The sequence below is a fragment of the Myxocyprinus asiaticus genome, chromosome 25, assembly GCF_019703515.2.
Source record: "Myxocyprinus asiaticus isolate MX2 ecotype Aquarium Trade chromosome 25, UBuf_Myxa_2, whole genome shotgun sequence".
Lineage (NCBI taxonomy): Eukaryota > Metazoa > Chordata > Actinopteri > Cypriniformes > Catostomidae > Myxocyprinus > Myxocyprinus asiaticus.
The window spans coordinates 11,648,572-11,671,273 of NC_059368.1; the positions used below are offsets into that span (position 1 = coordinate 11,648,572).

The 22,702-nt window shown below is 35.9% G+C and overlaps 1 protein-coding gene across 1 annotated transcript; it reads left to right on the plus strand.

Moving 5' to 3' along the window:
• The first annotated feature begins 1,883 nt into the window (after positions 1–1,883).
• LOC127415940 (neuromedin-B receptor-like) lies at positions 1,884–15,082 on the plus strand. Its single transcript, XM_051654973.1, has 3 exons — positions 1,884–2,452; positions 6,593–6,938; positions 10,042–15,082. The coding sequence occupies exons 1-3, from the start codon at positions 2,049–2,051 to the stop codon at positions 10,423–10,425; spliced, it is 1,134 nt and encodes a 377-aa protein (XP_051510933.1). The 5' UTR covers positions 1,884–2,048; the 3' UTR covers positions 10,426–15,082.
• Positions 15,083–22,702: the final 7,620 nt, after the last annotated feature.

Below are 22,702 nucleotides of genomic sequence, written 5' to 3' on the forward strand. Positions count from 1 at the left end.
TATGATAATTATCAAAATAATAGTACCGAGGTCTGCCAGTCATACGGTCATTGCGCACGTGGTGCACACGCAAGCACAGCTGTCAGTCAGCTGAGTACGTGACCACGCTTGATTGTTTTGTTAGCTAAATGATCTCGTTTTCAGGTAGCCTATTATTAAGGACTCCATTAGGTAATATAAGTTTTATTATAGCCTAAGCATTATGCCAAATAGTTAACCTGTTGTAATGTTTTTGAGTGTTTGTCTAGTTATTGCTATTATTTTGTGCATTCCACTGAAAAGTGTTAGTCATAAATAATAATAATAATAATAAAAAAAAAAAAAAGAAAAGAAAAAAATCCAATTGCGATTAAACCTTTATAGGTTACACTGTTAATATATATATATATATATATAAAATAAAAATATTATTATTATTATTATTATTATTATTGTCAGGAATCATTCTTACTGGTCTTATTACTTGTATATAAAGTTTTGTAATTTCCTTATGAGAAAAATAGTGGCCTATTCAACAGGTTTTTAGAGCAAATTAATCTACCGATTTGCATATAATTACCACGTAGGCTCCAGCAACCAGCCTAAATTCTGTCATTAATCTGAATTGCTTTCTAGGACGTTATTTAATGTACAATGCGTAAAATTTTACTACTGTTTTAGCACATCTGAGTCAGCTTCTGTGCTGAATTTACACAGTTGTGAAGGAACTCAAAATGCATTTATTTATTTAATATTATTATTATTATTATTGCTTATTGCATCAAAATAGTTACTTTTTATTCCTTTAGCCTATAGCCTAGTTTTCATCTGTTGTATAACACTGCTGCATCAACAGCGTCATAAATACCAGCAGATGTCACTAAACCAGCGTATTACAGTAAATTGCAACGAAAATGTCCATTTACTGTAGCAACAATTTAACAACATCTAAAGTGTAAATTAGAGACGCAGAGCGAGACATTTAATTATTTTCTGTTGAGCTATTCGTGCTGTTGTCCGAACCTTATTCAGGTAACACTCATATGTCATGTTGAGGATATGATTGCTCACTTGGTTCATCTTTTAGCAGAACTCACTTGGAAAAGTTGTCAATAAAAATCCTACCCTTTTACACCTGCTGCTTTTCGCTGAGACCAAAGGATGGAACTGGTTTAACAACCTATCAGTTTCAAGACCGGTAGGCCTATTTTTTATATTACCTGGCTGAGACCAAGACAGGACCGTGAAATCCGTCTCGAGAAATAAACACAGGTCATTAGAACAATTAATTAACGTCTTTGGTCTATTTACGTAGCCTAATTAGTGCGCATAAAACAAATTTGAATGAAGTACTGTAAAACATATCTGTATAGCTATACTTCTTTAATGCCAATTTCCAAAGACACAAGAAAAAGAAGAAAAAATTCCTGTCTTTACAAGCCACGTGTCCTTTGCGCCAGATTTTTGCAAGGGACTGTGAGTGAGGAGTCTCATTTTCTCTCTCTGCCCTACCTGCTTTTCCCATCCTGTTGTCCAGACCAAGCTGATTTTCTGATTACGTATTTATTGCAATTCTTCCCTTGGTAAATCCCCTAGCGAGTCATAGAAGGAGCATAAAAGAGCCACAGCCGAACTGCGATAAGGGAGCATTGACAAAAGCTGCACCTGACATGTCCACAAAGTGCAATCTTGCGACTGCACCTCATGGGCAACACAGCTCCGTCTCTCAGAAGATTAGTTTTCAAAATTATACGTTATATTACATTATATGTTGTACTATTCTGAATGTTGTGTGGAAGATTAGACAGACAGACAGACAGACAGATAGATAGATAGATTATGATAAACCTGCTTCTTCTGTTTGGCACTAATCTCAGTAACACTGTGCGCACTGAAGTGGTAGCTCCCCCTTCACTTGCTCCTGCCTGTCAATTCAAGAAGCCAGTCAACTTTAGGGACGCGGCTGAAGACATTGCTCATTTCAGTTAAGAGGACAACACCTCTCTCCCACGCAGGTGAACTTTAAAGTCCTTTTTTCCTAACTCCTTTGCTCTATTAAACTCCAAAACATGGATAACGCTTTCAAAAACATCTCTTTTTCTGAGGATACCTCGGGCTATGAGAACTTCACAGACGACTGGACATCAGATGGAGGGGAAACAGTGCATTTCATCATTCGATGCCTTATCCCGTCGGTGTATATACTTATAATAACGGTTGGTTTGCTGGGTAACATCACACTTGTGAAAATATTCATCACCACCAGCGCGATGCGAAGTGTGCCCAACATTTTCATTTCCAGCTTGGCCGTGGGAGATCTTTTGCTTTTGGTCACTTGTGTGCCAGTGGACGCGTTCCGGTATTTCTATGAAGAGTGGATCTTTGGAACAGTCGCTTGTAAGATGATCCCGGTGATTCAGCTCACCTCGGTCGGAGTCTCCGTGTTCACTCTGACGGCACTAAGCGCAGACAGGTAAGGGAGAAAAATCATGAATTAACTGCAGTTACTGCTACACTGACTTCACTGAAAAAAGTAGCAACCTGCAATTGTTACCTTAAGGAGTTATTTCTACCTGACCTAACAATTGAAATTAGTTTTGGTGGTGTAACCTAATGCATTCAGGTTGATTCAGACATGTTAAATAATAGGCTTGGACTTGAATCAAACCAGGTAATTTAGATGTTGCCACTCTGTAAAAATTGTTTAGTGTGAGTTTACAGTAAATTCCTGGCTACTGTTTGCATGACTTTCACAGTATTTTTGACAGTAGTATTTCTACTATTTATTAAAATTAAAACGCAACCATTTAGGCTACTGTGAACAGTGAAAAGGACCAAGAAATTGCTGTAATTTAGTAGTGCTGTGTTGTAGAATCACAATGATCATCTGTATTTTTATTTTTATTTATTTTTTATTTTTTTATTTTTTTAATCTACATTGGTTGTTAATTTTCACCATAGCTGAGATTTGTATGCTGAGTGTTGATCTGTGTGTGTCTGGTTGATAGATTATTATTATTTTTTTTTAAATAAAAGTTCATGAGATATAAAACAAATCATATCATAGACATAAGCATTGGATTCATTGTTCATTAAATATGATACTACTATTCCTTTACTTTCATATGCATCATATAGTGAAGTTAATACATCATGGTCCGAGATAAATTCAACCACGAAATTATTATTTTTTCTCCATACATCAAAGTACAATAAATTGTGTTCTCAGACACACTTGCATCAACCGGGAGTAAATTTATTAGAAATAAATAAGACAATGTTCCATTCAAAGGGAACACTTAACACCATAATGGTGACTTCAAATCATAATGCAGTGTGATTATTCTAATTTCTTTTTTTCACAGTAATTTGTTGTATTGTGACAGAAAATGACCTAGCCTGCATTGATTTTACAGTAAAATACTGAAAACATTATTTACTGTAACTGTAAGAATTTACTGTTAAACCATGTCAAATCCTGGCAATTTTTTACAGTGTACATGAATCACATTTTTTTTCAGTTTACTGTATGAACAGCAACTCAAGAAAACAAGAAAAATGTTGTTGCCACTGATACTGTATAACAGAAAGTAAAATGTACTTGGATTTTCAACTTTACAATATAACACATCATTTAACAAAGTTTTTTTTGTGTGTTTTTGTTGTCTTTTAAGAGGGTTCAGAATGTAAAATCACAGGAAAATTGTATGTGTAATTACATCATTAATCTGTAACTATATACAGAAGAACTTTCATTAAGCACCTGTAGCTGAGAGCAAATTCATTTAAATTGCTTTCATTCATAGATAAAATTAAGCTTGATGCATTAGATATCATAGCCCTTTGCAAACAGCCTGAAGGCGTTCTGTATTACATTTGAACCATGGTTCACAAACACTTTTATCAGCAACAAAATATGCAGTTCTTGTCTCTGACATTACACAGATGTGGGTGGACCACAGATTTGAGCAAATAATGAAAGATTTATTAGGCAGTTGTTTTTTATACTTTCTATACACATATATTGTTTTGAAGGCTAGAATTCATCTTTCGAGTCAACTCCTGACATTTTTATTTAGATTTACTCATACTGCAGCAAATTTTTTCCATGTGTTTTCAAACCTCATGGGACAAATGCTGCTGTAAATAGCAGAGACATCATAACTGCCAGTAGTGATAGGCTTGGGGAAAGCTTTGTGTGAAATCTGCCTTGTGTTTAAGCTTATCCTTCATTTAAGAAATTCTACACATGTATAAAGATTTATAGCATTCATAATTCCCAAACATTCCATCCGAGAAACTGCAACTCTATCTGCAAAATTTCCTTTGTAGAATACATTGCTTCAAATCCTAAATGATGATTGGCAACTTAATATTATTGCTTTATTAACTGACAGTTTCATTCTGTCTGCATGACGGAAGCAAGACCTTGACAATTCATGTGGCTGAGGCTCTATGGTGAAGATGGGCAGTCCCAAATACGTTGTCTTATGCTTCTGTTTTCAGTGCTTGGGGGCTTTGGCTAAAGGTAATGACCTTTTCTAGCCTGATTTGCTGCTCTTCCCAATGACCCATCTGTTTATTGTTTGGAGCACCAGAAAGTTCATTTATGTCACAGTGATTATGCCACCACCCTGGGGTCCAAGTAGTTCTCAATTATTGGTATTGATTTGTAGGCTACATTTACAGTTCCATCCACCAAAGTCCATTGCGATTCAAAATGTAGTTAATGTTCTGATTATGATTAATAATCTCCTGTGTTGGGTCGTTGGAATGTGTGGGCCAACATGATAGATTTGAGGAGTGTCTGCTGGAGAAAGAACGTAAAGTGTGGATGTGTTGGCTTTTATTGTATGGTGTACTATAAGAGCAACAGAAAACAGACCCGTTTATCCCTGCCCGGATGACTGATTTAAAGACTGTAATCTGATTAGCACTTACTCAACATTCACAGTCATGCATGAAATACAAGAAAGTTAATTTGCATGCTAGACAGTTCATATGTTCAACTCCGTCTTGTTTACTCAGGGAGAAATCAAGCTGTGAACATGGTGCTCCTGTGCTAACCCTTGCCTCAGGCAGGGCGGTTCGTGTTCATTGAGAGAGGAAAGAGCAAGCCTAGGCCAGTGAAGCCTGGTGGAGGAGAGAAGTCAGGGCAAGGGTATACTGTAATTTGAGATTTCCATTTACCTTAGATGATGGCTAAAAGACACTGTTGAACAGATCAAGCCTTGCTGGTTTGTCAATAGGTGAAAATAGACAATTTCCTTGGAACAAAAGGCAACCAATTTTCCACCCTGAAATTTTTTCTGTGTTCGTTTTTCTCTAAAGAATTTCCAGTTCAAGCAGAATGTCTGAATGAGTGTGCAAAGGAAATACAATTTTTTATGAAAAATTTTAAAATTTCATATTTCCTTCAGGACAGCTTTTCTTTTGGAAAGAACGAGATCAACCTGGAGATTTATAATTGATAACTTTGATCACAAAGTTTTGGAGATGGTTTTTCTGATCACCAGTTTAAAGGGTTGTTCAGGTTCACTTAGATAAGAAAATATTTCTTTTTTTAATTATTCTTATTTTATTTTTCTTAGCTTTAATGATGCAAAAATCCAAATAGTACACAATGTAATACATTTGGTAAAAAATAATAATTGTTTATCTTTATGGCTTGAAAATTATCATTTAAAAGTATAACAACCTTTGGAAGTAGCTCATCCAATAATGAAAAACATATCTCTCTATGACGACAGTTGGCATCTTAATTTTATCAACATAGAACAGTCATGGAATGAACTTGAATGGGTAGAAACAAAATAACATTTGGGGAGACGTAAAATAGAGTAAATTTCACAAAACAAATATTTCCCCCTATTATTTGAAAGAGAATTGTGAGCAATGAGAAACAAGTACAAAGAAAATCAAACAAAATCAGAACCCAAATCACATTATGACTGCTATATTTTTATGGCTTGATTAATATTATTATTAAAAGGTGTCTGAAGCTTTGGAAGTAGCACTATGTTTCTAAGCAAAGAATACTGCGCAACACAATACAAATTCACAGAGTGTATAATTTCCCATCATGGCTGTAATCAAAGTAATCAAATTCTTATCCAATAAGGAACATCTATCTCTCTATGATGATAGTTGGCATCCTGATGTTTTTAACATAAATCAGTCATGGAATGAGAATGAATAGGCAGAATCTGCAAAAGTAATGAATTTCTCAAGCTATCCATTTGTCTCAAAACTGTTTTATTTTTTTTATTTTATTTATTTCATTCATAACAGGTGTAGTATGCATACAAATCCCCACAAACTGGTGTGATTTCAAAACTGTTGTTTCATTCATAACAGGTGTCGTATGCATGAAAAGCCCCACAACCTTGTGTGATATCAAAACAAACCTTTACAATCGGCACGGCACTCTGACTATAAACCTTAGCATAGAATCAATTCTGACTTCAGATAAGAAGCCATGGTGTGTTCCCCCTAGCAATGATAAACTGATGATAACAAGACAAGAACAAGTTTTCTCTTTCATCCATCCTCAATCTGGATGAAAGGCACAGCAATAAGTGTGCTGACAATTCTTCCCATATGTTCCTCTTAGACACAAAGCCATTGTGAACCCTATGGACATCCAGACCTCCAGTGCAGTATTCTGGACCTGCTTGAAGGCCATCACTATATGGGTTGTCTCAGTGCTGCTGGCTATCCCCGAGGCTGTCTTCTCGCAGGTGGTTCATATGCCAGACAAGAATATGACATTTACTGCCTGTGTGCCATATCCACTCTCCAATGAGATGCATCCTAAGATACACTCAATTATGATATTCCTCGTCTACTTCCTCATCCCTCTGATCATTATCTCTGTCTACTACTACCACATTGCTAGGACACTTATCAAGAGTGCTCACGATATGCCGGGTGAGATTAGTGAGCACTCCAAAAGACAGGTAAGAGATTTAAGGAAAGAACATAAAGCTTGCATCCATTGGTAGAATGTTAATGTTTTATGTTTTTAAAACACAAGCTCTTCTTCAGGCATTGCACATTGTTGCAAATTTTTCCATTAATCACGCTTTAAATATCAAAGATGTGACTAGGTTAAGATAGATTTTTATTGTGTTCAGACAAGGACAAGAGTATTGTAGTGATGAAACCAGGACCACCACTTAAATTTAAATATACATTGCACATCGCCTCTGTCTTTTGGAGTCCAACTGTGGACCGATGTGTAACAGGTATACATGCTGGACAAAGCTAAGCTTCAGTTGCATTATCTAGGGTCTGTTCGTCATGTTTTGCAATAATCAAACTGGTACGATTTCAGCTGGACTAAAGCATTTACATGACGTTTAAAAAATATGAATTATTGTTTTAGTCCAACTGAACAATTAAAGTGCAAGCAAAAGGCACTAGAAGTTAACAAGAAATGCATATTAGTTTTATTTGGTCAGTATGGTTTAAGGTCAGTACCTTAACATTTTATGAAAACAACAACAACAAAACATATGTGATTGACATGATACCAAATAGTGAAGAACCTGGGCTGACCATGCAGCCTCAAAAAAAGAGCTTGTCACTTGTTTACAATTAAATCTTATTTTGAAGTTACAGCTGTTGAATTTGCCCTTTTAAGATGATCTAGGAAGAGATTCCTTAATTACGAATCAGACCATAAACATTTTAAGAGAAATTTTAAAACTAGTCTCAGCTGAACTAAGGGATACCCTTCATAAGTGCCCCTTGACAGTTCTTAGAAACAGGGCATTTTAACTTTAGCTGGGCTATGAATCATCAGTTAAACATTGCGCCAAGAGTCCTTAAGGATGACAAATATTCTTGTTAATATTCTTTTTTAACAGCTGTTTCAAGGCAGCTAACATTGGCAGTTTCCTCTTGCCCTTGACATTACACTATATCATCATCATTGTTTAAGTTTCTCACTGGTCTTATCTTTCTTGGTTATGGGTAACAGCTAACAGGGACATAATCAAACCGATCTTGTTCATGCATCTATCATGCATTTGTCTGACTGGCATGACAAGGCTGAACATATTGGGATATAATCTCTCACATTACATTGTATGTACCTTGTTGTACAGTTGAAGTGACAAATTATCAGTACTGTAGAATTCCAAGGGCCAACTGTCCAAAAAAAAAAAAAAAAAAAAGAAAGAAAAACCCATCACACTATTATTTTATTATTATTTTGACACAATTTGGAATGCCCAATTCCCAGTGCACTTTTTAAGTCCTTGTGGTCGTGTAGAGATTTGCCTCAATCCGGATGGCGGAGGACGAATCCCAGTTGCCTCCGTGTCTGAGATGTCAACCCTCGCATCTTATCATGTGGCTTGTTGAGTGTGTTGCCACGGAGACATAGCCTCCATACGCGCTTCACACCATCCGCCGTGGCATCTGTGCTCAACTCACCACATGCCCCACCGAGAACGAACAACATTATAGCGACCACGAGGAGGTTACCCCATGTGACTCTACCCTCCCTAGCAACCATGCCAATTTGGTTTCTTAGGAGACCTGGCTGGGGTCACTCAGCATGCCCTGGGATTCGAACTAGCGAACTCCAGGGGTGGTAGCCAGCGTCTTTTACCACTGAGCTACCCAGGCCCCCTCCATCACACCATTATTAAAAATTGTGTGATTTGGATCAACACTGAATTGATCAAAGCTCAAAGCAACATGCAGGCATGTAAACATTTCTTAAGTACTAATACATACATTTAAGTAGTGGTACTATGTCAAAATTCTCATTAATTAAAAGACAAAATATGGCCAAGACCAATCTAGTCTCATGGCAAGGAGTAATAATAGTATCGTGAGATCAGTATGAATCATAAGAGTTGGCTCATACAAAAACTTGTACTCCCATAGAAATAACAAACAAACCAACAAACAATATTATTATGATTTTAATAACAATGTTATTAAGTTTAATCCCTAACCCAAACCTAACCCCGGCCATAAAGTGTAACCCCCTCCCAAACCTTCAGTAAACATAACCATGATTTTAATAGGAAAAATCACTGTTGTGTACCACAGAGGAAAGAGAAACATCTTACAAATCTTACATCCTACAAAGTGCTCTTACAATCTTTCCTAAGTTTAACCCATAACCTAACCATAAAGTCTAAACCCTTACCCAAACTCTAAACCTAAACTTGATTTTAATAGGAAAATATCATGAGAAACATTGGGGTTTGGAACGAAACAAAATGCATTAGAGATTATTGACATCAGTCATATGTACTGAATAAATAAATATGGAATGAGTAAACAAGTTTGTTTACAGATGTTTCCTTTCTTAAAATAAAGTGTTGGATAGGAGGCTAGATAAAAATCTGATGCCTATATTGTATTGATTTGAAATTTTGTTTGTTGATCGGCCTCTATGGGCCTACTTTTTGTATGAGCCAAGACGTTCGATAACTTACGATTTTGCCGTCTCGTACCAATTATTACGATTTGTCATGAGACCATATGTTGGCTAAACATACTTGATTGAAAGGAAAAAGTTACGTTTTTTCATTTAATTGTACATAATATTGTCATAATATTTCCTTTAGATTTTGGAATGGACTGATGAAATTATGTGACAGCTGAGATTTCCTAATTAAAGTTACTTTGATCTAAAATTTGCACATTTAAATAAAATTGAGTAAAAAGTATATTTCATTTCTTTGGAAATTGAATTGAGTAAAATAATAGCAGACTATTCAGTTTCAGTGATACTCAATTGAAGTACAAATTCCCCAAAATAATTATTAAGTTAAAAATAAGTTATTACTCAAGTAGCCTAATTTATACCCATGCATAGATGAAAACAAACATCTAACCAGAACACCTTCACGGTCTGCAAAACCTTAATTCCAGGGGATGACAATCAATTACTGGATTCAGAATTGGGCATCAACTGCTGCACTTACATGTATTTTTATTGACTTTTTTCACATCTAGAATAGACCTCATGCTTTATTGAGTAGTCTTGTCATATTTTCCCTTTCTCTCACTTTCTCTCTCTCCTTTTTTCCTAAGACAGAAACAAGGAAGCGTCTAGCCAAAATTGTTCTGGTGTTCGTGGGCCTTTTTGCACTGTGCTGGTTCCCCAACCATGTTCTCTACATGTACCGGTCCTTCAACTATCGGCAGATCGACTCTTCGCTATCACACCTCATCATCACGCTTGTGGCGCGCGTCTTAAGCTTCTCTAGCTCCTGCGTTAACCCTTTTGCCCTGTATCTGTTGAGTGAGAGCTTCCGAAGGCACTTCAACAACCAGCTGATGTGCAGGCAGCGCAAATACGAGGAGCGCAACACCAGCTACCTCCAGAGCACCTCTGCTATTCGTATGACCTCCATCAGGAAGAGTACACCCGCTGCAGCCAACGGACACGGCCAAAAAATGGGAGTCTGCATTTAGCATCTATTCTCAGAACTGTGGTTTACTAAGACCCAGAAGGAATGGTGACTTGCATTTAAGTTTGATTAAAGCATTTGGTGACCCTGCTTGGTAAAGGGGATGGTTATTGAAGCAGGGAAGACAGAAGAATTGCAGTTGTAAATATTGCATGCATGTTTTTTCAACAGTTACAGCTTTGCTAGAGCCTGCGAAGGAAATTTGCTTTATTTCTGAAACATTATTCTTATTACAACCGGAATGGAATGGATATACCAATGATTAAAGGACTAATTTCATTTCTCCTGAACCCAAATACATTTTCTGTCTGTATTATATATCAAATCTGTACAAAATATTGGAATCAGAGTTTCCATTATTGTGTCAATGTAAGATTGCATGTTTGCTTTTCAGATTAATCATATTTCCATTTTCACCCTAGGCTTTGGCTCCAGCCAAATGATTAAAACTTAACGTTTATCGATGGGAAGTGCACTTACTACAGTAATTGAATGTTTTGTGAACAAAGTAAGCAGTTTTGATTTCACCAATGGAATTAAACAGAGAGTTTATTGTCAAGAATATTATGGAGATACTCCTACAATCATCTACTTTGCCTATGGTCGCATTCTGTTTCTCATACAAACACATTATATTCAATTTAGGAGCAACAGGAGCATAGACATGGCTCTTTCCAGTGAATGTTAATGCCTACGATGATAGATCAGACAGGTCGCACAATCAAGGGTAAACTGTGGTGATTTGATTAATATATGCATAAAGAGATTAGGATTCGACATGAATTTCAATTTCTCAGACATAATTCCCTGTGCCTTTCAATAGGCTATGTAAGTCATAGAGATACCAAGAAAAAAAAAAAAAGAATAAATAGCACCAATAGCAGCTGCATACGCTTTAGATTCAAAATATATACTGTATTATCTTCTTTATCATTGCATTACATCATTGTTTTATGACTGCTGAGAACATCGGAAATTAATGTATTTGTTATGGAGTGCGCTGTGTTCATATCAATTGGTGTGGAATAATAATTCAGTTGTGAGTTGAAAACATTGCCTACATCTGCAGTTGTGACATCAGAAAACAAGACTGTAAATTCAACAGGCAGCCAATCTTTAAGCTAGGTTTTGAAACTTTCTTGAGGTCCCAAAACGGCAAAGAAGCAGCATCTAACCTTGACATGATTTCATTTCCTAAGTTTAGTGATCTCAGTACCTTGTAGTCCCACAGTAGAATCTAATTAATATTTTTAAATAAGCACTGATCATATGCATCAAACAGTGATGAGCACCATTCAGAACTAAATTTAAAATATTAATCACAGAAAACAGTAAATAGCAGTTTTACAGCATCTCAAACTGAAGTGAAAAGGCTGGAGCGTCAAACTTTCCTCCTCAAGCACTGATTGACTGTTCCACAGAAGCAGGATCAAAATGTAATTCAGGATGATTGATTAAACAGGCTCTGTACCCATTTCCCATGTACTTTATTGGTTTTCACTGTGAGAGTAAATTAAACATATGGATTAACTTAAATAGCACTGCTATATTGGATCAAGCAAAGTTCAACCAAATTGGTCAATTATCTCTTAAGGGATACATGCAAAAATAGCAGTAAAAGGATAAGAGCAATCCATAAGATAATAAATAAATGTAGGACTGCTGAGATAATTCATACTTTGCAGTTATCTGTGTACAGTGATTGACGTGACTAGTTGTTAATTTGAAGTTCTACATTAAGCATTGCTTTCATAAACAATAAGGATTAGTGGTCAACAGAAATGGGGTTTCAATGGCCAATATACTGTAATATATAGAGAGCAGGATAGCCAGTGGATAATAAAATGCCAAAAAATGCAATTTAATGATAGCAAATAGGACACTTATTTTAAACAATATTGACAAAAAAATTCAATAAAGTATGTTTGAGAACATAAAATGTGCACTATCCATTGACAAAGCTGTCAGTAGATTTTGGAACTGACTGACACTAGTGACCACTTCTGTTAATCAGACAATCAGGTACAATTATAGGCAGATGCCGACAATCTCAAAATGGCGAAATGGAGTTATATGGATGCATTTCTCATTATACACTGTCAGACCAAAAGGTGCAAAAGTTGTACCTTTAGGGGTACAAAAGCTTGTCACTAATGCAGTACCCTCAATGGTACACCCACTGTGCCTTCTTTACACCTTAAGATAGTATTATATACCTTTTTGGGACAGATAAAATACAAATACTGTACTTTTCGACTGACACGTAAAGGGTACAGTGGGTGATCCTTTGAGTGTATTGCTGTGACAAGCTGTTGTACCACAGAAGGTACCATTTTTGCTATTGTTTTCTAACACTGTAATCATGTCAACTCCTGTAACAGTGAAATAATGTCAGTTTTGGTAAGATAGGCCTTGTGCTTCAACATTTTCTTGAAAACTTTGGAGCCACTATGACTCTGACAAATGACCTCACAACAGAGTGGTTTATTATATCCAAACGAATATCAATTGCAAAAGTTATGCGATGATTTTGTTCTCCATGTATTGTTAGTGTGCAGTTAAATAACCTGACAGATAGATGTTACTAACTGGAACTGAGGAACTTTATGAAGCTCATTTATGTATTCTAATGCCATACTCACTGGCTCAGAACTAACTTCTGATTTTCTGATTAGACTGTTATCTGCTTTTTACCTTTCCTTTCTCTTTTTTGATAGAGAAAATACAGGCAGATGGGGACACAGATTTGTATTTGTATTTTTTTTCAAACAGTGGCTAAAAATACACCGCCTAGAAATGCACAACCTAGGAATGATAGATAGGCACTTTAACATGAGGCCATAGGGTCAGAGCCTCCTCTGCTCTTAAATAGAAAGAGAGGGTTTATTTTATTTTATTTTGGTTATAGTTCAAAGCACAGGTATGGTTGGATATTAGACATCTTATCTAATATAAATTCAAACATGCAAACTGACTATAACAGTGAACGGCTCTGACTGTCTTTAAAATCACATCAGGCCCTTTTAATTAAATAGTACTGCTGCATGACTCAAGGAGGAATCTAAACATAATTTTTACACCCACTTACCTTTCTCACCAACTTTATAAAAAAACTTGATTAAAAAAAATATTAAGATTTTCTTTTTTAATTCAAGAGTTCACTCCATCATGGCCAGCCCTAGCATTTTGGGGGCCCTAAGCAGATTTTCAAAATGGGGCCCCCCTATAAATTGTGCAAATAAACAAGTCTATTTATTTAAAAGCATAATGCTTAAAAATTATCAATTGTAGTTCATCATTCAGGTATAACTACTTCAGAAGTACAAAAAACGGCAACCACACATCATATACACAAATTAATAAATATATTTAATGAAATTCTGAGCAAATGAATAAGAAAGAATTAAATTACCAAATTAAGGTATGGTACAGAACAATTGCTGTAAATAGTGGCATATGGTATTTGCACCCTGGTGTATAATAAAACAGTATATAATCTAATAAGTAGGCAATTGTGATGGAACTTAACTAAATCGCTGGCAGCGGGAAAAACAAACCTGATGGGCCACATCATGGCACCCCATCACTGTTGTCTTTAAATGCTGAGAGCGGCTTTAGAGAGAGCGGTCTCTTCAGGTCCAGGAAACGTGTTACCGCGACCTAAATTCGGCTGGCCTGTGAGATGCCGAGCTGCTACAAAAAGCCGCCAACCACACGTTTCAGACTGGGAAAGGCGTGCGTGTGCCTGTCCACCCCTTCTCTGCACTGCCTAACCTTTAGTGATCATGACGAAAATGCTGCATTTATTTTCAGTGATATCACGGTCCCCTTAGACACTTTGCGTTATTTTTTATTTAAAATAAGTGACTTTCTGATGGCGTGTACTGTATATCTTTACTTACATAGATTGATTATGGGGAAATACTAAAATTGGCTGAAGGTGGACTCAAACCCAGATTGCCCATACAACTACCCTGCTGTCTTATTAATGTCCCCACATCAGGTCTTAGGCCGAGAGAGGTCAAATTCACATACTTATGTCTCCATGTCTTTTCTTCAAAGCTTTTTTAATAGTTTTGACAGTTTCCATCAGACTATTGGCATGCATATAGCTGGTCTGTGCACCTAGTGCTCTTTTCACTTATTGCAAATAATTATATGGCTATACTAAACCAGTGGTAGGGGAGCCCCTGGTGGCAGCGGAGGCCCTATACAGCCGCATATTCCGCTTATTAGGCAGGGCCGGCTCTGTACTCCATGGACTGATATATAATGAAATGTTAGTTGTTTTTACAATGTGCAGGTTTCCTAATTATTTCTTGTATTTGAAAAATACAAAAACACAAAAAAACAGCCGCTCTGCAAATTCTGTCCATTTTACAGACCATAATCTGTTCAGTAACAGATACAGTTAACCTTATTATTAATAACATTGCTGATGAGTCACTTGAAAGCCACATGTTAGGAAATTTGGAGACATATTTTATCACCATCTCCCAGATTGGAATAGCAATTTCACTTTATTTGCCACACAGCAAAGTGGGAATAAAATAATTGATGCCAATAATTGTTTATCAAATATAAATCAGTGAAAAATATAAAAAGGCAAAGTACTGCTGCATTAGAGTTTAAAACCATGATAAGACTGAGCAGACTGTAAGTAGTAGAGGTTTATAAATATGTTCTATAATAAAATTTGTATTGAATAAATTGTACATTTATGTTCTAACTGGTTCTTTGGTGTTTTCCCTCTCTCTAAATTCTCCATTTATTATAAACATAGTCCACATAACGATTAAAAAAAGCACTGTTTGACTGGAGTAATACTCCAGGACCTCATACATAATATAAATAGTCCTTTATGAAATAACAATGAAAGTGTATGAAAGCATCATTATATATGTCTACAGTACAAAGAATAAGGCTAATCCTAAATGAGTTATTGGCCTATTGTCCCTACACCTTCATCACTAGTGCAGATGGTTTTTCTTTTTCCTTTTTTTGAGGAAGCTGCTTAGTCGACATGAAAATCTGATATTTCTTTGCACCAAGTCACAGGAAGAGCGAAGGCTCAGATTAGTCACTGAGGAGCAGTGGGAATGGCCTTTTCAGTCTTTTCATTGTGCAAGCAAAAAGTACAAAGGACCAACACACAATTTTCCCAACATCCCCCAGTGAAAAGCAAAACAGTAGACAGTTAATTATGCTTCTGTTGCAAAGACAAATTTTAATTGTCACGCTGACTCTCTGTCTTAATTTGGAACAGGATATCACAGTACGTAACTGTTTTGGTATTAATTCTTACTACTGTCAATCACTAAACTGAGGTTCTGGGAAATGTCTTCTAATGACCCTCTAAAGTTTAAAGGCATAGTTCACCCAAAATTGAAAATTTTCTCATCATTTATTTGATTTTCTCATGCCAGATGTGTATGACATTTTTCTACTGAAGAACACAAATTAAGATTTTAAAAAGAATATCTCAGCTCTGCAGGTCCATACAGTGCAATTGAATTGTGGCCAGAATGCTGAAGATCTAAATAATATCATATAAAGCCTTCATAAAAGCTTAAAATCATGATTGCCAAGGAGACTGCTGTCAAGATTTACAGTATAGTGAAAAAGGAGTTACATTTTGGTCTGTTCTCACCCAAAACTGATATGGATTACTTTTATGCTGCCTTTATGTGATATTTGGACCTTTAGAGTTCTGGCCACCATTCACTTGCACTGTAAGCACCAACAGAGCTGAAATATTCTTCTAAAAATCATAATTTGTGTTCTGCAGAAGAAAGAAAGTCATACACATCTGGGATGGCATGAGGGTGAGTAAATGATGAGAGAATTTTCATTTTTGAGTGAACTATCCCTCTAAGATGTTTATTCAATATCTTCTGCTTTTGTCTGTCAATATGGAAATATCAGTTTTAGATAGCTAAACATTCCTTTTGCAAATAGAATATAATAGACATAGAACAAGAAGTCCTTCAACAGATGGTATGGCCCCCACAGAGCCCGGATCTCAACATCAGTCTGGCATTACATGATGAGACAGAAGCAACTGAGACAGCCTAAATACATAGAACGTGGCAAGTTCTCTCAGATGCCTGTGCCAGGTGAATTAACCACTAATAAAAGCCTTCATTGGCCAAATTCAAAGGACAATGCATCCACGTGAATTTCCTCAGTTAATTCGGGAAGGCTTCAAGGACTTTAACGGTAAAACTTATAGTTCATACAAAATCATTTTGTTTAACCACTGACCCACAACACTAACTTAGTTTACTAATTTAAACCACTAATAATTCTAAACATAAATATCTAAACTTTTTTTTAAGCATTATATTCATTCATTTTCTTTTATACCATAATTTCATGTACAGCTGCTTTGAAACAACGCCTGTTGTGAAAAGCGCTATACAAATAAATTTGACTTGACTTGACTTACCATAGTGCACCATAGAGAATTGGTGCTGTTTTAAAGGCATAGGGTGGTCACAGCAGATATTGATTTACATTTTTTTTACTGCCCTTTGTATGAAGTAAATTGATAAATACAATTATTCATGGCATTATTTTTGAAAACATAACTATACAACATTTTCAAACCTGCCTAATACTTTTGCACAGTGCAGTGCTGTACTGTATATATATATTCTGACAGCTCTTTAAAAAAAACAAAAAAAACAATGGGCCTAAAAAAAAGTGATAACTATTTTGTGAGCTTTGTGCTAAAACATGAGTATAAAAGCATGTTCAAATGTCACTCCTTTTGTATATACCCTCACAAAAACAGCACTTATTAAACATAACAAGTTTAAAAGTTTTTTAAAATCCCCCATGTTCTACTGAACTTTGCCAGTTAATACAGTAGAGGCCATTCCTCTGCCTTCATTCTGATAAGGCCAATATTCACTCAAGAAGAAAATAATTGGCAGTCACTCCATCTTCGTGTGTGATAACTCCATTTGACACAGCCATGTCTTTTGTTTGCACCCATGCTGTCAATCTTCTCACATTTATTAGCTCACATCTGAAAAAAGGCCAATGGCTTGTGCTCATGGTGCTGATCAGTTTTAGACAAGGCACGTGCCTTTTCACATTCCACAAAATAAGTAGCACAAATTAATCAATCCAGAACTCCCTTAGAAGCTACAATGGTATCAGTTAATTTGCCTAAATTTATATGACTTTGTCCTTTTTTTCAATGAGCTTTGCAACCTGGTCTCAAAGAATCACATGAGTATACCTACATTTCTGAAAAAAGATTTTTTACGTGGCTCTTTGTACTTATCGCAGCAGTTTCCTGGTGAAATGAACACTTGAGTCGCTACAACAACTTTTATTCGCTTTTACACAAAATCACAAATAAAATGGCTGATCATCAGTTAATAAACACTTACTTTTTACCCTGTTCCTTATACAATGTTATCTTGTGACATCTAAACTCGTTTACTATAGTGCATGCCATGTATGACCATAGTATTTTAACGTTTGTTTAAGTGTGATTAAACTGCATGGTAGCTCAACTTATAGAGCGTTGCTCTTGTGATGCATACAATTCCTGAAGATCCTACGAATTGACACATGAGCCGAAAGTGTCAAAGAAGCACCACAAAATGACATTAATGCCTCAGCAATTGCACATTTCATGTCACATTTGCTTTTACGACACTATCAGTAAGGTTTAGGTTAAAGGTTTAGGGTGGGGAGGTACAGTAGGTTTTGTTGATTTAAAACTCGATAGAGTATTAACCCAAAGACCTCATCTGTTTGAAAGAATTAGTGCCATTTCACCTCAGAATGAGGCACATGCAGAGGAGGTGGCTTTAGGGGCTCAAGCCCCTGCCCTTTTGCTGAGGTGCCCCTCCAACAGAACAATGGCGTAGCCACAGGTTTTCCAGGGTGTGCAAATGCCACCCAAAATTAAAGCTGACCTAAATGAAATTACCTTTTTTTTTTTCTTCTTTTGCTGAATAATAGTATGTAGGGTGTAATAATGCATCAATATTTTTCTGAAACTTTGATGCATCGATTATGGAATTTAATAAACAATTATAAATACTATGCACATATTATTACTCTTGCAACAGAAACAGGGAGCGGGACTGAGGAAACAAGCACGCACTTTAAATGAAAAAGGTTTAGTTCGGATTTCTGCTTCATTGTTTATAATTGCGCTCATCTGTGTAAACAAAATAAGTAAACTGTTGTTCTTTTCTTCCACAGTTACGATATATTATGCATATTGTGAAATATTTGGAGAATACACTTGGAAAGGTAGGCGATACTGTACTGCGCCTTTACTCGCAATCATTATTTGTCCTTAACATGTTGCATGCCATTGTGTTTTTAATTCTGTGAGCCTGCTTGGTTTGAAGATCAGACTTATCTGCCTATATAGATGACAGATTTTATTTATAGTTCAATTATTAGTTCAATAAATGTTCCCATGATGATATGCAAATCTATTATGGATAATCAGCAGTCTACTTAGCATCTGTATAAGTTTGCATAAAGTCAGACGTGATATTATCCTTTATTCATATTGACTCAATAATTAACCTAACAACACTATTATGGCAACACTTTACAATAAGGTTCCATTTGTTAACATTAGTTAATGCACTGGGTATCATGAACAAACAATTAATAATATATATATATATTTTTTTACAGAATTTAATAATCTTTGTTTTTTTTTGCCAATGTGTGAACGGCTTGCAACGCGACTTAAAAAATGAGCCCTTTCTGGACTTCCTAGGTTGCCTATTAAAGCCTGTAGACTGATTTTCATGCGAAGGGAGCAGGTCGGTTTTGCCGGGAAAATCCAAAGGATGTGACGTTTATGCGCGCTCCCAAGAGCCTTGCCTTAGTGCTTCTCTTCTGCTATTCAACAGCTACAACAAACTGCAAAACTAGGCAACAATATTTTAGACATGGAATCCAGCAAACATCCGGCTCCCAGCAAAACACCAACTCCTACACAAACTCAGAGTAAGCCAAAAAGAAAAAAAAGAAAAAAGAAAAACCATTTATCTACTGAATCCCATCTGGCTAAGCGGGAACGTGATCGTGGTCGAGTGAAAACTGAGTGAACATCGGCAGGGCATTTGGGGATCAAAACCGACCCTAAATTGGCGTTCTTCTCATTGGACAGGTAAGCTTACATAACTGCAAAGCTTGTGAAATATAGTGCCATAAGGATTGATCTGTGTAATTTTAGCTAACTTGATTTTGCCTGCTAACGCTGACGAAATGCAAGCTACCTTGCTTCATAACTTTCAAATAATTTCAACGATCTTCTCTTTATACTAAAAGTCAGGTATACAGGATAAATTTAAGCAAATATGCTGGTTTCTTGATCGTAGTACAACATATGACATACAAAACATACAATAGTGCAACATAACTGCAGTGCAACAGTAAACTTTCTGGTATAGTTCGCTAGTATGCAGCTGTATGTGTGTATCAGTATGTTATGTTAGCTGATAAGTAGTTTTAGTTTAGTCCCAAAGTTTGTAGTAAAACAATCATAACTGTGTAATTTTAATTATGTTACCTCATCTGTCAGCATGATGCTGGTGAATCACGTTTAGTCTCTTTGTACGTTACGTCGTTGTTTTGGCCGATGCTCACTCGCTCACGTCCCTATGGAGTGTGTGCACGAGCGTGAGCAATAGGTAGCTGGCTGCAGTTCACTTAACAGCCACAGGTGTCATTAATAACAAGGGTTTCTGAATCTTACATACTGCACCTTTAATGTTAGTTGAAAAAAATATTATTGTTTATTATTAGTTCATGTTAGTTCATAGTGCATTAACTAATGTTAACAAATTCAACTTTTGATTTTAAAAATGTATTAGTTTATGTTGAAATTAACATGAACTAAGATTAATAAATGCTGTAAAAGTATTATTCATTTTTAGTTCATTTTAACTAATGTTGTTAACTATTGTTAACAAATGGAACCTTACTGTCAAGTGTTACCAGTATTATTTTTTTTTTATTATTTTTTTTATCATGAACCAAACCTCCCTGTACTCTATATATACAAAGAAAAGATTTTGAATCTTTTAACAGTTGTGCATTCTTCTGTTCAACACAAAGCATTACACATTTATTTCTTATAGGTTATTATTAGAACTAAGACTAGACCCATGGAGGTTGCACACCCTGCCAGTCCATCAGAGATCGTACACTGCCTCCACCCCAACCCCCGCAACAGACAATTTTGAAGCGACTATCCCTCAAAAAGGTTTAGAGCCCCTACCCCTCAAAATGTCTGTGCATGTCCTTGCTCAGATCTGCCGTGATACGACTACGAGTAATGAACCATATATTGTTGTTTTGCAAAAATGTAGCCACAGTCACATTATTGTCATGAGATCATGCTGGGGCTTTGAGGTAATCTACAGTATGTACTCCTAAAAATGAACTTTTAGCAACTTTCAGCAGATATATCCATTTAAAATAAAAAATAAAAATTCTGTTTGGGAAATGGACCTAAAAATTTTTAACTCATCTTGCACTCACTCATTTTGTCCAATCAAATGCTCTATAGAATAAAAACATCCCTCACCCTTAATACCAACTACTTCTGACTAGCAACATTAAGTAGCAAATAATGGTTTAAGGTTATGTAAACTAAAGGTCATTGGCTATTAGGGATAACCCCTTAAATGTGCCCAGTCCAAACTTCCTGTTTCAAAAGGAATTATGTCTGCACATGGATTCTTAAAAGTCTGCAAAACAGTTTTGTCTGATGCTCATTAACATGTGTGGCATCGGTGGCAAAGAACCTGGGTTATGTGATGGAGGTCTCTTATAATAATGTGAATAATAAGCATGCAATCTTTCCAGTAATATTATTGGAGAATTGCTTTATGTAAATTGGAATAAGAATATGTGGCACACTATATAATGATCTATTAGAGGATCATCAGAGATTCCAGCCACCCGAGCCATGGGCTGTTCTCCATGCTACCATCAGGCAGGCGGTATCGCAGCATCAGGACCCGCACCAGCCGACTTCATGATAGCTTCTTCCCCCAAGCAATCAGACTTTTGAACTCTTGATCTCCCATGATCAAATACATCAGCACTGCACTTTATTACACTTACTCTTATATCTCACACCGGACTGTCATAAATTATATTATTATTATATTATATTCTCTCTTAACAACTTACTATCAACCGACAGCCTGAATGTCAATACAGTACAATACAACTTACTGTACATTCTATATATACTACTATATATACTTTTTTATATATTTTTTATTTTTATTGAATAATGTGTATCTATATAGTGTGTATTGTATACTGTACAGTGTATGTTATTATTTGTATATTGTTGAGTGTAATTATGTGTATAACAGATGTTTAAATTGTGTTGTGTTAATTTGATGTTATTGTAAATTGGTATATGTCTCATCACTGTCACGACTGCTATGTTGATTGGAACTGCACCCAAGAATTTCACACACCATTGCACTTGTGTATATGGCTGTGTGACAATAAAGTGATTTGATTTGATTTGATTTGATAATGATATCAGTGAATGGTTGTTAATGTGAACATATATGATCAGCAAAGTATTCGACAAAAGATGTAGATTTAATTTCAGAAAATGTTAATTTGAATTTATTTCTGGTTCAATGTCATTGCAAGGAAATTGTTGGTGATAACTGATAATTATGATTAATTAATAAATACTGCACACAGTCTGTGCAGCTTATGTTTATATTAACCACACAAAATATTTTTCAATGTCTGGTAAATTTCAAACAAACAAGACTTTGAACAAGGTTTAATCATAAACACATTACATAAACAGTGTCAAAATGACCTAAAGGTTGGTAGGTTAATACTTAATACTGACAGATCTCTAGTCACTTCCATCTTCTAGGAAGAAACATCAACCTAACCTTTCAGTTTAGAGCTATCTGTCTGTCCATTTGTGTTAACACTTATGGGGAAAATGTTGCCCTTCAGATTATTTATGGGCTGCTAAATTCACCTCTCCTGCGGCACGACTTCATGCCAAGGGAATGGTTCCAAATACATACAGATATGTGTACTATGAACATACACATAGACACATGCTTTCAAATTTCTCATATCTCTCTCTCTCTCTCTCTCTCTCTCTCTCTATATATATATATATATATATATAATTTTATTATTTTTTTACCCGACACCTCACACAAGTGGCCTTTGTGCTTGGAAGGGGATTGCCAGAAGACCCCTGTTACTTACAATGCCAAAAAATGATG

Coding starts and splice junctions, on each gene's coding strand:
- LOC127415940 (XM_051654973.1), top strand. CDS start 2,049: ATGGATAACGCTTTCAAAAACATCTCTTTTTCTGAGGATACCTCGGGC. Junction 2,453..6,592: donor ACGGCACTAAGCGCAGACAG/GTAAGGGAGAAA, acceptor TGTTCCTCTTAG/ACACAAAGCCATTGTGAACC. Junction 6,939..10,041: donor GTGAGCACTCCAAAAGACAG/GTAAGAGATTTA, acceptor TTTTTTCCTAAG/ACAGAAACAAGGAAGCGTCT.